The 15,000-nt window shown below is 38.0% G+C and overlaps 2 protein-coding genes across 2 annotated transcripts in view; one reads left to right on the forward strand and one right to left on the reverse strand.

The window, feature by feature from the left end:
* Window positions 1–2,918: 2,918 nt before the first annotated feature.
* LOC145468648 (perlucin-like protein) lies at window positions 2,919–4,064 on the reverse strand. The gene has a single exon (XM_081452364.1). The coding sequence runs from the start codon at window positions 3,273–3,275 to the stop codon at window positions 2,931–2,933; it is 345 nt and encodes a 114-aa protein (XP_081308490.1). The 5' UTR covers window positions 3,276–4,064; the 3' UTR covers window positions 2,919–2,930.
* Window positions 4,065–14,516: 10,452 nt separating this feature from the next.
* LOC145468700 (uncharacterized) overlaps window positions 14,517–15,000 on the forward strand; it is a 2,149-nt gene continuing 1,665 nt past the window's right edge. Inside the window, exon 1 of the mRNA XM_081452405.1 lies at window positions 14,517–14,920. Coding sequence (XP_081308531.1) covers window positions 14,690–14,920 — 231 coding nt within the window. The 5' untranslated portion in view covers window positions 14,517–14,689. The remainder of the gene's footprint in view (window positions 14,921–15,000) is intronic.

Below are 15,000 nucleotides of genomic sequence, written 5' to 3' on the forward strand. Positions count from 1 at the left end.
ACAAAGAGTGATTATAATGAGCCATCAAAATCTACTTTTTGGAATGTGCTGGGAACTATTTTGAGCCACCTTAGAGGTAGAGGATAGGATACAAACCGACCCAAAGCTTTATCGATCAGTGTATTCCAATTGTCCTCATCCCCACCTCCCTGGGGACAAACCCTGCAAGCAACCTACTTGACAGTCATTGAAATAAAATGCACAAGTGATAAAAGGAATATACCAATGGCTAAAACCCGAGGAGGCATTAATAGTACTCCGGGCATAAAGAAGTAATGAAATATTGGTTGTATCTGTAGTATGCGAATCGATCCCTATTTGACAACTACAACAACAACAATGCTTTATTTACCCTAGACACTTAATACACATTTGCAAAGAAAATTACAATAACTTAAAATAACTTAGGGAAAAGATATGTGCTTAAAGTCGAGCCAGGGGGATAAATGAACTAGGCGCGCACGGTGGTCCCGGTTAATGTGTTAATGTTTCGGTGAGTTGAGCTAGGACACCTAATATGGCCTACATGACGATTCTAGCACGACCAAGTAATTTCGCTTCAAAATGGTGGACATTCCAGAACAAATTGAAAACGATTTCAAAGCTCCTGAAGATGGATTTTAGAGGGAAAACAACTTAAAAGTTATCGTATAAGTAACGGAGAAAGTAGTTTTCTCGAAATTTGAAGCGAGAATTCTAGCTAAACGATCGTTCGTGTCGCTTCGCACGTGTTGTAGATATTAACACAATGTTCAATTGAGACTAAATACCCTTCCGATCGCCTGTTTTACGTTTGGAATCTTGTAATTCGGTTCGCTTCTCTGTATTGAGTAATCTATGACTATGCAATAATCCTAATGCAAATGTAAATGATAGGACCCTAGCTTTCCAGTGTTTTCGTGGGAACTTTATGAATGATATGGTTTACAAAAAAAAGAAGTGCAAGTTTTAGTTCATACAATAATGTTCAGTTTCCAATCGGCGCAAAAAAACGAGGGAAGCTTTAGTAAGAACTACTACCAGTATAAAATAGCAAGGGAAAACAAAATTTTTATTGCCAAGTCAATAATTCCAATATTTGTGTCTCGTGCCGAGGATCTTTTAAAAAGCATATTGATTGGTTTTTTAAGAGATATTAAATCGAGGCTTAGGGAATATAACAAAAAAAAAATAACATCGAATGTTAGGGATGAATAAATGACAAATAGCTGTATTATTTTCTCACCGCAATCCATAAAAATTTGCCTGTCATGATAGATTACAAGTCGGGTTACGACCAGATCCTCTACTCTTCGCCTACATCAGACGTTGGTTGATTCTTTTTTGGGGGGGGGGGGGGGTGGGATTCCTTACACTGGGTTTTCCTCATAGTACTCGGGACATTGTGATTATTATTTCATCTTCAGCATGAAACGCATCTTAAGTTCCCAGATCATTTTCTCTTCCAGATCTGACTTTGGACTGGAATTTACTTCTATTGTGATATCTCTACTGAAGTGGTTCTGGCCTTAGCTAATGTTCTTGCAGTGGCAGATCCAGACTTTGAGCTAAGGTGGGGGGGGGGTGGGGGCGGTTTTGTTTTACTTGCCCTGCCGGCAAGTAATTTCTTCTTTTATCACCCAAAATAAGGGGGGACCTGGGCCCCCTGGGCCCCTCCCCTAGATCCGCCACTGTCTTGGTCACATGGTTAACGTTTGTTCTGAGTTTCACGGGAGAAATCCCATCAAACATTGGTTCCATACTCTAGGAAAGCCGCTACCTCAGTAGTTTACAGAACTGTTAACTGAAAATACAACAGGCGAGGCTGTCACCAAAGACAGAAAATTTGACACTTACACCACTTTCTTCTTGGCCAAGGAGAACAAATAAAGAAAACCCGAAGTCTATTGAATTGATCCGAAAATTAATTTTCATGGTCTTAAAAAAATGTAGAAACAATTGTTCCTTTGTAATCTAGTCCCTTTATTCAGCTTACAATGAACTGGTACGACAATGAAGAAAATCTTTCCAACGCTACTCTGCACAAAATAATTGCTGAGAACAAATTTCAACCACCTTCCAATGAAAATAGAATTATTAGTTACGGAGTGGAGCCTTCTGAAAATCCAAAATTATATAAACGGCCTTTTTCTATTACGGAAAATACAAAGTTAATGTTTCAATTCAAGATAAACCACAATATTATCTACGCTAAAGACAAACTTAAAAGAGCCCACATAATGGCTGATGATATATGCTATCTATGTAAAAGTGAACAGCATACAATCCAGCATATGTTGAAAGTGTTCCCATGTAGCTTTATTTTGGAATGGATTTTTTGACTGGTGGTCGCAAGTCACAAGTGAAAACATTCGGTTGTCAGACTCGACAATTTTATACGGACCTACAAACCCACTCAAGCACCATCAACCCCTAAGCTTGGCTTTGTTGTTGGCAAAATACTTCATTTATAAATGTAACCTGAATGAGCAATCTTTACTCTTCTCGCTGTTTAAGAAACAACTTCGGGAAAACATAATGACTGGAAGGTACATTGCAATAAAAAACAAAACTGCCCAGCTCTTTAATGAGAAATGGAAATGCCTTATATTAAAAGATTTTGTTACAGAAATTTTGCAAACACTAACGTCTCAATAGGACAAATTAATTTAGTTACTGTCAGTGTCATGATTTTCAAATTTCTAATCAGTACGCCTTGCATTAATTTATTTCTATATCAATTGTAGTCCACAAAGTGCCGTAGTTTTCTTCTTGTATGGAATTTACTTTACTCTATGTTTTATTGTACTGTAAGTGTTTTCTTCATGAATGAATAAATAAATAAATAAGTAAAATTCAGCTTACAATTTACAACTTTTTATATTGATTTCAAAGATTTCAAGTGATAAGTAAGGTGAACTCACAGTTAATTTTGGTTTTAAAAGAAACCTTTAATAACCTTCACAGATATATCCACGTGGAAGTGCTCCGGTTCCTTGAACCGTATGACTGCAAAAGATATTATTAAACCCTTTGATCCCACTACTAGGATACCAGATTTCCCCACAAAGTTCATCTGGGTGAGGATCAGGCTGGCCTCTCTGCCAGCGGCTGTCATCTGCGGCCACAGTCACACCAGGAGTTTCTCCCTCAGTCCATTTCCATATTCCACCTTCTTTACGCAGTCCAACGTAATAGTGAGTGTAACTTCCGGCCTCCTTAACTTTTTCTGCGATGAAGCCCTTCACTTTGTTCCACTCGTCTGTCGTTTCCATGGTGACTAGGTGAGCTCCCATGTCATGACATGCGTCACGGGCCTCGTTCCATGTACTGTTAACGTCATGGAAGGTGTAACAGTTGTTCACATTACTGGTGCTACTTGAACCTTTTGTCGCTGAAATATTCAACCAACAACAATGGTTTTCTAAATTCGTATTCCATACATGAATCGTTAGAGCAGGAACGCGTGATATGTAGTCACTCTTTGATTATAACCTTCCGAAATAAGCCCAACTTTTTGTTAATGTCAACCGCTACAATGTGATTGGAGGTAATGAAGGGCCTATTTTAAATTCTCGAGCAGCTTTTATCCTACACATGTCTTTCACATCTTCCAGCTGCTTCTAACCACAGGACACAAGGTTATATGCTAACTGCAGATTCTGACCAGGCCGTGAGTGAGAACTGGGTGGACCTAAACAAGGTACTCGAATGTAAAACAGGAACGTTCCTAGCTGACTACGAAGAGCAAGCAAGCAAGAACTGACCATTAAATACTAGGTGAATAGGACTGCTTAAGCAAGAATTTACTTTAGATATGTTCGTTAGATATACGAACATATCTACAGCTGAAACCTACTTTTGGAAGCCAGGTCCACGTCAAAAGAGAGGCGTCCAAGAATGAAGTATGGTCTATATGTAACCTAGCTTTGGATTACCGAAGCACAACACGGATTTGGATTTGCGTCAAATGGACTCCACAAGAATTCTGTCTACGACACGAGGAATGAGCCCAAAAAAACAAGGAACAAATAGCCACAAATTTTCACAAATCTCAAATACTTTTCTCAATTGGCTCGTGGTGCACAAAGGCCCCCTCTCTCGTTATAACGGGACTTATTCATGTCTTCTTGTCTATCTGTGGCAGATGGCAGTGTTTATGATTTGAATGAGTTTTCTCTAACTACCTGCAGAGTTTCGCTTGGCACCCTATTCTCCTCGGAATTATCAGTACCAGCGGACAGTGGGCCACGAATTTATCAGTAGGCGAAGATGCCTCGAGCTATTACGTTAGACTCGTAAGCGTTGCTTTGAAAGAAAAAGCTTGTATTTCGACAAAAAGCAAGCAGTTGCTGAAAATAGGCTGGGCAAGCAGTATTAACCAGCCATCTTTTTAGACAAGCTTTGGTCAATTCTGTCGGCCTCCCTGCTGATTACTTTCTCGCTTTAGTAACTGATAAGGTTGGTTTACTTTGGCTCGTACGAGTTGGTAATTCGATGTTTTAACTCGAACTCCATACTTGAACTGGAATTTATGTAATTTACGACAATCCCGCGTCCACCCCTAGCTGCATTGACTGCAACTGGTTAATTTATGCGAATAACTGAGTCCTAGCCAAACGAAATTCTCCCTAACTATGAAATAAATGAAAAACAATTCGAGAGCTCTAACCTTTTGATAGATACAAAACAAGAAAGAACATCACGATGAACTTGAAAACCACCCCTGACTTCATCTTCAACCTAAATTAAAACACTATAGAATTAGGTTTAAAAATGACTACATCTTTTTGCCGACTTCCAATTACGATCCAAGTTGAATAATAATGTTAACAAAGATAAAATCGAAACAAATATCAAAAAACGCGAATACTAAGTAAGATGATACACCTGTACCTTGCGTTGGAATTGGAGTAAAGTTTACCTCTTGACTTTTAGACTGAAAATGTACCAAGCGAAAAAGTAATCTAACTTACTGAAGGTTCGCAAGAATATGACTCTGTCCTAGCTCCACAACGAATATTTTATAGTCTACAGGTTTTGCATTGTATGCTTGGCTAGGTTCATGTCTTTTCACACTGCCTGCAGCATGACAAACTACTTAGCGAAGAGAGCAGAGTGAAGAGAGCAGTATGTTTACTTATTAAACATCTTTAAGAGAAAACAATGTTATTCAAATTGCTCTCAATTAAAAATACTGAAATGGTAGAAAAAATGTTTCTTCCTGTTCCAAATGGTTCAGTTTAAAAGTTTATATGTGTCAAACACGAAAACTGGTGTTCGATTTGAGTGTTTCGTGATCGCAACTCTCATATATTCTGAGTAAGTGTGACATAAGCAGGTATTTGCCCTCTTGGCAGGTTAATAAGACTTCGCCTTCAGTAAACGGAGGAATGGGCACCAGACTAAGCAATTTGTAAATTAGAAGTTTCTAAGACCTGAACTGAAATGAAAAGGACTGTCGAGTACATAAGCTTGGATATACAAAATAATTTGAACAAGCAACACGGTTTATCATTCGAAGTGGTTCATTTTTAAGTTAAATCAAATTAGTCTCTCCTTGTGACGGTGACTTTTCTGGTGTTTCCTTAATTATGAGATATTTCTAGGATTTTAATTCTCTGTTTACTTTCTGTTTGCTTCTTTTTCCCCAGTTTAAAGATACTGTGCTGCGTATCATATTTTTAGCTCTCTTCTCGGTGTTTGGAGATGCTATGAAACCTTTTTTTCGTTCTCAAGCGATAATATTGGCAAAAATTAAAAGTGATTGTTATTCCATAGAAATCCAATGTTTAGAAAGCACTTTCCCAGAAATAAAACGAGCTACTATTACCTTATTAACTTGTATCTTCAAGAAACCATACGTCAGAGAACCGGAATGCACGTCCTTTAGAATATTCCTGCCTGCTTCGTTTTGAAGGTTGAAGTTTGACTTTTTGTCATATCATTAAAAATTAAGTGTCTGGGTGGTTTAATGTTTTGCAATCACCTTATAATTGATATTTTTGTGAACTGGCATTAGCCTGTAGGAGCTTAGCAGACATTGAGGAACACTTCACCAACGAAAGAACTTAAAAAACAAATTGAGTTCACTGTTTTTAGCGTAAGGTATGTCCAAATTTGATTCTTTCACATATTTGTTTCGTTTTGCTGTGCTTTTTCCCCAGTATATTTATACTCCTTCCATTAAGTGATATTTATCCATCCTTTGGAAATGACAATAGTTTGTCCACAAAAGCACAAAATCAGTTAGAAGAACCAATTTCGGGACAGAACAGCTATTGAGGGACAGTAATCTTAAGTGCCACAAGTCTGTTTTTCTATCAGTGAGAAATCGCGATAAATCAAAAGACATGAATTGATTATTTAAATACACGGTAAACATTTTGGAAAATGTGTGAGAATTTTACAAAGGCTAGCCTTTCACAAGTTTATTTCGTCCCGGCCAAGGGACTCATCAGAGACCTTTCGGCTAACTCGTCAAACATCGCATTTGAAGTCGTGCTACCATCGAAATGATAATGGCAATCTGGCCTTATATCACATAAGGATTCCCAATTGTGTAATATGCCATTCAACGACTTGAAAAAAGTGTGAGAATTTTACAATTTTGGAAACTATAAAAATGGACAACACCCAGGTTGACATAATAAAAAAAAAAATGTTATCTTGAGATTACATAAACGTTATTTCTTTTTGTTTTTTCAAGTAAAGCGTTTCACTGGCAGCTTGGTTCTAAAAAAGCGAATAAAAGATATTAAGAGAGAGACTAAATTTCCCACAAGAGATAACAAAAACACCCTGCGGAGATCTACCATCGGAGATCACGAGGCTTTGTATAAGGTTTTCTTAAAGCTGGAAAGTTACCAAAGAATAATTAAGTGCGAGTTGACCACTTTGGTCTCTATTAGTTGGCGCTGACTACACCTGAGTCGTTTTCCTATGAAAGCATTGTTTTCAAGATAGATGTTTTAGAATTTTGATTAATTAGCTAAGGGTTATATATTTGAAATTAAATAGGACGTTTTTGGACTTAAAACGCTAATTTGTTCAAATTTGTCTAATCTTTTTGGTTTTCTGTGTCAAATTTCTCTCACGCTTACTGGCCCCTGATCATGAATAAGAGTACAGACACACTCGCCCTCACTCGCGCCATTTCGTCAATTTTGCCAAACATTTTACTGCATGTCATCGATTACAGCACAGAGGCATAAAAAGCAGGCATCAATTTGTTAAGTAGAAGTAGATCGAATAAAATTCCCACTTTATATTTTTGTCGATAATAACTCAGAACCATAGGTTTCTTCTTATATTTACCTTTTTTTTCTTTATAGATAATTAAGGTTAATCATTTTAGACTTCCTGTTTTGTTATCGAAATACCACTGTAATTGCACTGACATGATTTTACATGACAATGTCAGGTTAGAACAATTCATGCCAGTAAATATATTTTACTGCTGTTCAAGCTGTGTTACTTGCAGACACTTGTATCTTGTGAAACTAGTGATATTTCGAATTGACAAGTTGTACTGTGACGTCATTAACCACCTGTCGTGGTTTTTCTGCTCAGCACAGAGATGAAGATTGTCTTCGCCGTTTTTGTGGGATGGACAATATTTCTAATGAGTTTGCACTTTGGTAACGTTTTTCTTCCTTAATTTGATGCATGTTACGAAAAAACAAGAGCACCAAACAAAACAGAGAGGAGGAAAATTTGAGAATAAAACATAAAATCTATTTTTTTTTTCTAATTTAATTTGGAATACGGGTTTTCCATTTGAAGCTTTTTTCGTTTAAAAATTTTGTTTGGTGTTTTGTTTTTGGAATAACATTACTAAAGATAATAAAAAATAGCGGATCATGGAAATTTTATGCGTTTTTAATCAGTGGTATAGAATGTATAATAGTGTGGAAGAATTTTGAAGAAGCATTACCATTAAGTCACCTTTGAGCTACCATTTGCGTTTTCAAATTTTTCGCTGTAGCCTTTCTCCATATAGACCAGTACTTAGTCGGTCACTCTCATTAACAAGTTACTTTATTTGTCTAGCCATCTATTTGTTTAATCTCTTAATAATTTTTACAAATATTGGTTACTCTTGCTTCACCACGTATTTAAGGAAAAGAACATGTTGATAATGGAGTTAAACAATTTTGAACATAAAAACGTTTCTTTTGCAAGGTCATACATTGTCTTCCTTGCACCATCGACTAACCGAAACTGGTCTGGCTGAGGGTAAGTTGTCATCATTATTTGTACAAGCCAGCTGATATTCTGTTTTCGTGAGCTACCTTTTTGTTATGTTGCTCCTCGAATCAAAAAACTGTATTTTGATTGATAACTTAATGCCTTACTTCCCACAAGATGTTACCCCTAAGTCTTGTCTGATGTGAAGAACCTAATGAGCGATCAGTCCCAAAAAGAGGATCGGAATTTAACAGTGGGCAATGAATCACAAATTGGATTTTAATTTTCCACTATAACTGAATTAAAATTTCTGCAGATTTTCTCAATCAAGACATGTTTTTCTTCTATATAGAAATTTGATATTATGTGGTTTAAATTGATCTATTTGAAACACCAAGAGCTAATGTCAGGAAAAAGTGAGCAAAATCTCAATTTCGTTGCAAAAAGCGAAAAATCTATTTATCTGATCAAATTTTTCACATACATTGCTATATTAGATAAATGAAAAACATGATTTTGTTTGTTTCTAGCAGGGGACGTTTAATTTATTACGAACCATGAGAAATAAGTATATTGATCTTTCTGAATTTTGAAGTCATCAGGTTTCAAATGCGATATATTCTGATGAAAACACCTACGTCAGCTTTCTTATTTAAAAAAACTCGGGAGGAATCGACTTTTTAACTTCTTCCACAAAATTAAGATTTTTTTTGCTGACCTCAGCAAAAACGTGCTATCTAAAGGAGCCACACTATGTAATGAAATTCCCAAAATTTTGGAAGTGTTTTAATAATGTACTTTTCAGAAGTGAAAGGAGAGAGAAGGGCGTGTCCAGGTATACCTGTAGTACCAAGAACAACTCTGATGGAACAATTGATAAAAGACGTGACAGGCAGACCTAACGTTTGTAATCTTTACACTTACGGTTGTTGGTGTGGTCAACGTGGACACGGAAAATACGTGGACAACTTTGATTAGTAAGTATGACCTTGTTTTATACCGTGGAATTCAAAAAGCAACAGTGCTATTGGAGTAAAAATTACCTTCTTACATGGAAATTATGATTTTATGATAAAAGCAAGCTGGATTAGTCAGAATTTTTTTCCATTGAATGTTACGAAGGTTTTGCAGTATGCATGTAAATAAATCCAGTGCGATTCGAATTTGAAACACGAAAAAAGGGTTGTAACGGCAATTTCTTCCTAGTCTGCAAACTTGCGCATTTGACCTTGCTTAGTGAGTGGTGCATGGTAAACCAAATTGTAATAATCTTCTGCCAGGCGGGGACTCTAAACGAACTCCTGATGGCCTTCGTTTTAAGAGAAATGGACACACGCTCGCACGCTCGGTTTAGAGCTTTTAGGCCGAAATATAGCCCCACTTCATTTTAAGACTGAAAGAGTAGCCGAGACCGCCTTACCGGCATCGTGATTTTGACCAACTTTGGCTCGATTTCCCGGAACTTGGGAGATATTTTCCAGTCCCAGGGACTGTAAACTAACTCCTGATGGCCTTTATTTTTAGTGAAATAAACAGAGGAAAAATATTTGCACGCTCGGTTTCGAGCTTCTAGGCCGAAATCTCGCCCAACGTAATTTTAATACTGATAGAGTAGCCGAGACCGCCTTACGCACATCGTGATTTTGACCAACTTTGGCTCGATTTCCCGGAACTTGGGGTATATTTTCCAGTCCAGGGGACTCTAAACTAGCTCCTGACGGCCTTGGTTTGAAGAGAAATGGACACAAGTAAAACGATCGCACGCTCAGTTTAGAGCTTTTAGGCCAAAATATAGCCCACTTAATTTTAAGACTGAAAGAGTAGCCGAGACCGCCTTACGCGCATCGTGATTTTGATCAACTTTGGCTCGATTTCCCGGAACTTGGGGAATATTTTCCAGTCAGGGACTCTAAACTAACTCCTGATGGGCTTGGTTTGCAGAGAAATGGACACAGGTAAAACGATCGCACGCTCGGTTGGAGCTTTTAGGCCGAAATATATATAGCCCCACTTCATTCTAAGACTGAAAGATTAGCCGAGACCGCCTTACACGCATCGTGATTTTGACCAACTTTGGCTCGATTTCCCGGAACTTGGAGAATATTTTCCAGTAACAGGGACTCTAAACTAACTCCTGATGGGCTTGGTTTGCAGAGAAATGGACACAGGTAAAACGATCGCACGCTCGGTTCCGAACTTTTAGGCCGAAATATAGCTCCACTTCATTTTAAGACTGAAAGAGTAGCCGAGACCGCCTTACCGGCATCGTGATTTTGACCAACTTTGGCTCGATTTCCCGGAACTTGGGGGATATTTTCCAGTCCCAGGAACTCTAAACTAACTCCTGATGACCTTGGTTTGCAGAGAAATAGACACAGGTAAAACGATCGCACGTTCGGTTCCGAGCTTTTAGGCCGAAATATAGCCCCACTTCATTTTAAAAGTCAACGAATAGCCGAGACCGCCTTACGCGCATCGTGATTTTGACCATCTTTGGCTCGATTTCCCGGAACTTGGGGGATATTTTCCAGTCCCATGGACTCTTAATTAACCCCTCATGGCCTTTATTTTTAGTGAAATAAACAGAGGAAAAATATTTGCACGCTCGGTTTCGAGCTTCTAGGCCGAAATCTAGCCCGACTTAATTTTAATACTGATAGAGTAGCCGAGACCGCCTTACGCGCATCGTGATTTTGACCAACTTTGGCTCGATTTCCCGGAACTTGGGGGATATTTTCCAGTAACAGGGACTCTAAACTAACTCCTGATGGGCTTGGTTTGCAGAGAAATGGACACAGGTAAAACGATCGCACGCTCGGTTCCGAGCTTTTAGGCCGAAATATAGCTCCACTTCATTTTAAGACTGAAAGAGTAGCCGAGACCGCCTTACCGGCATCGTGATTTTGACCAACTTTAGCTCGATTCCCGGAACTTGGGGGATATTTTCCAGTCCCAGGAACTCTAAACTAACTCCTGATGACCTTGGTTTGCAGAGAAATAGACACAGGTAAAACGATCGCACGCTCGGTTCCGAGCTTTTAGGCCGAAATATAGCCCCACTTCATTTTAAAACTCAAAGAGTAGCCGAGACGGCCGTTCGCGCATCGTGATTTTGACCATCTTTGGCTCGATTTCCCGGAACTTGGGGGATATTTTCTAGTCCCATGGACTCTAAACTAACTCCTAATGGCCTTGGTTTGCAGAGAAATGAACACAGGTAAAACGATCGCACGCTCGGTTTAGAGCTTTTAGGCCGAAATATAGCCCCACTTCATTTTAAGACTGAAAGAGTAGCCGAGACCGCCTTACGCGCATCGTGATTTTGACCAACTTTGGCTCGATTTCCCGGAACTTGGAGAATATTTTCCAGTTCCAGAGACTTTAAACTAACTCCTGATGGCCTTGGTTTGCAGAGAAATAGACACAGGTAAAACGATCGCACGCTCGATTTCGAGCTTTTAGCCGAAATATAGCCCCACTTCATTTTAAGACTGAAAGAGTTGCCGAGACCTCATTACGCGCATCGTGATTTTGACCAACTTTGGCTCGATTTCTCGGAACTTGGGGGATATTTTCCAGTCCCCAGTTTAAGGGTAATTTTCGGAAGGAAGGACGAACGTTCACTGTCAGTTTTACTTTCATAAATTATGGCAAGACCCTGACTTTTTTCCTTCGAGCGAGCGTTAATAACCAACGCCTCTGGACGTCATCAAAATTGTCACGAATATGAAATTTTTGTCCAAATAAAATACAAGCGTAAGCTTAAATTTTTTCTTTTTTTCTTTTAACACTCACCATATACACATCGTGATCTTTCTCTTCCCTACCGTTCCTTTACATTATCCTTATTGGCTTATTCCCTGGGCTTTGTTGCCTAATATTCATTGATATGTTGTACATATATTTATAAATGGCAAAAGTAAAACAAGAAACCAAAAACAAGTTCCTTTCCTTTTTGACTTGCTTTCTCTTTCTTTCAAGTGTAAATAGAATGAACTTCAATCAATCCATCGATCCATTAACAACCTCATAGACGTCGTCACTACTGATCGACTGGCCCTGCAGGGAGCCTATTGATTAGGAACACCCAGCACTTAAAATCAAATACATATAAATATAACTATGACTTGAACTTGAACTAATCTGTGCCCACTTCTACCTTTTCTCCGTTTCATTTCTTTGTTTCTTTGACTTTTTTCTTCAGCTGCTGCAAAGTTCATGATTTTTGTGAGGAAGCCCTACTTAAAGATGCGGACAAGTGTAAAGTCAATGGAGGAACGTTGTTTATGACCAAAGATTTCAAATTCAACAAAGCTGCCAATAAATGTTGTAAGTATCTTTAGCGCTTAACCAATTAAGGTAGTAACAATAACGACAATGACAATGATGATGCTAATAATAAATAATAGCAATTAGACCGAGTGGAGTGTACAATTCAAGGAGTAACTGCGACAGTGTTAAGTAGACCGTGGAAAGCAATTTCTTCTAAACTCAAGCGTAAAGGGAATCGTCGTAACATTTTGACCATGGAAATTTAAAAAGATCAAGCATATATCGCGGCCAAATTCTGGTCCTGTTTTTCCTTACAAATTTCCAAGTGTATGTTGAATTAAAATATATCCGTGTTATTGAAATCTCAGCCAGTCAACTTAGCCAAAGATATACATAAAGCTTATGTTTTTGCTAGTGTTCTCATTTTCTTTAGTTCTCACGTAGTGCTGCGTATCGGAAACCACGTATTTACCGGTACGATAAACGATGGGTTTTTGACCAATCGGAGCGTGCGAAGTATCTCATATAATAATAATAATATCTCTAGTGGTTTGCAGTTACCTGGATAATGTTAAAGAGAAATGTATGTTACTTGTCTTTTAGCTAAGTCTTCTTTGTTTGGAACAAGCCGGATCAGTATTATTCTGTTTCGTAACATTTCGATACTTCTCCTAGCATTTGAAGTTGGTGCTTCTTTGTTGTTATAAGTCTGGTTCTCCTTTGATTATAAGATGTTAGGAGAAACTAGGTGAGAACTCTTCGCCTAAGGAAGCCAAATTTATCTCAGCAAGGAAGCGAACCCTAACCCTAGCAATAGGCTGGGTTACTCGACGACAAATTTTGTCTAATTCAGTTACTCCTTCATTATTGTGAATGCTGAAATACTGCATGACTAATATCAGCAAGTTATCAATAGTAATCGATAATTAACACTATTAGTCAGACGTGCTTTATCCTTATTGCTGTAGCTCCATTAAGTGAATATCGTGAAGGAAGTGATGAGGAGAGGCAGTGTAGGCATGCTTTATGTCTCTGTGAGCTGGAAATGGTTCGTTGTATGGGACACAACAAAAATGAGATTGACACCACCAAGATCTCATATCAGCAGTGTAATATCACAGGTACGATTTAGTTCCAGGACGAAATGATTCATACTTATACGGAAATACTTTGAATGATTTTGAACAATTTTGAATATATTGAATTATTTCCCATTTCTTAGTAAACTTTTGATATACTGAAAACACCAATTGAGTGCAAAGTTCCTTCAAAAATCTAAATCTTTGCATTGCTAAGCCGAAAAACACTTAAGTTCGTTATATACCATGCACGTTTTCGTTTGAAGCAAAATCGTTGAAAATATCAATGTTATGTAGGTTTCTAAATACGAACCATGAAGACTTTCCCATAAAGCAAAATAGTGTAAATGTCTGTAGCCTGGTGTAGTCAACCGATTAATCAACTTGTCAGACCTTTGTAGAAACGCCCACTATATATTCAACTTCCATAAATCGTTGAAATTCAATGTCGTTCATACTCTCTGAGAATGACGTCATTTTCCGAGGGGGGAAAAAAACACATTTTCTTTCGTCTTTTAAATCTGCCCTCAAAACATTCTTGTTTCGGAAATCCTACTTCTGATTTATTTTATTTTATGAGAAACTGTATTTTAATTAATTATTTCATTTATTTTATTTATTACTGTTATTAGAAATACTTTATAGGATTTAACTAATTTATTTTTTATAGTAATGTGAGCGCATTGCGTTTTTTAAATGCGCCCAAAAAACTTTATTATTATTATTATTATTATTATTATTATTATTATTATTATTATTATTTTCAACCCACTTGGGCAAACGAATACGTCAGTCGGCTTCTCTTTCTCTTGGGATGGGAGATGAAAACAATAAAAGATCCTCGGTTGGCAAACTCAACGGATCGAACGCATTTAAAACGACAGCCATGCTTTAGAACTAACTTGCAATAAAACCGGCACCCTCTGGAACAACATGCGATGACAACTAAAGGTGTGAACAACTTAATTTATTGACGCAAAGTTGATCAAGAGACTTGGAACTGATTAATATTTTAAGAGTACCTTGTGAATCCTTACTAGATCTACTAATAATGTCCAATTACAGACAGTCCTGTTTGCCACAGCAAGGCGGATTTGATTGTTCTGATCCAAGACAGTCAAGGCACTTCCTCAGCGACGGCTGAAAACATAAAAACCGTGGTGCGAGCAATGCTGAAACGACTAAGCCATGAATCAACTGACTTCAACTTTGCACTGGCAACGTACGCTACGTCGCGGCGAATGAGTTGTTTTGGAAGCGCACAGGAAACAATAAATTACATGAACAACAAATACCAACACGGAGGAAGCGGTCGTAACCGGTTAAAACTTGCTCTGAGTAAAATGGCCTTGGAACATTTTGACAAGCGTCGCGGTGACAGAAAAACGGACACGGCGAAGGTGAGATTTACTATTTTCCGTCTTGGTCCAAACTATGTGATCAGTAAATTATCTTGCATTCAACAAGAAGTATCTGTAGT

Source organism: Orbicella franksi, chromosome 14 (genome assembly GCF_964199315.1).
Source record: "Orbicella franksi chromosome 14, jaOrbFran1.1, whole genome shotgun sequence".
Lineage (NCBI taxonomy): Eukaryota > Metazoa > Cnidaria > Anthozoa > Scleractinia > Merulinidae > Orbicella > Orbicella franksi.

What these genes read in the sequence shown, in the direction of transcription:
- LOC145468648 (XM_081452364.1), bottom strand. Translation starts at nt 3,275, where the DNA reads ATGGGAGCTCACCTAGTCACCATGGAAACGACAGACGAGTGGAACAAA.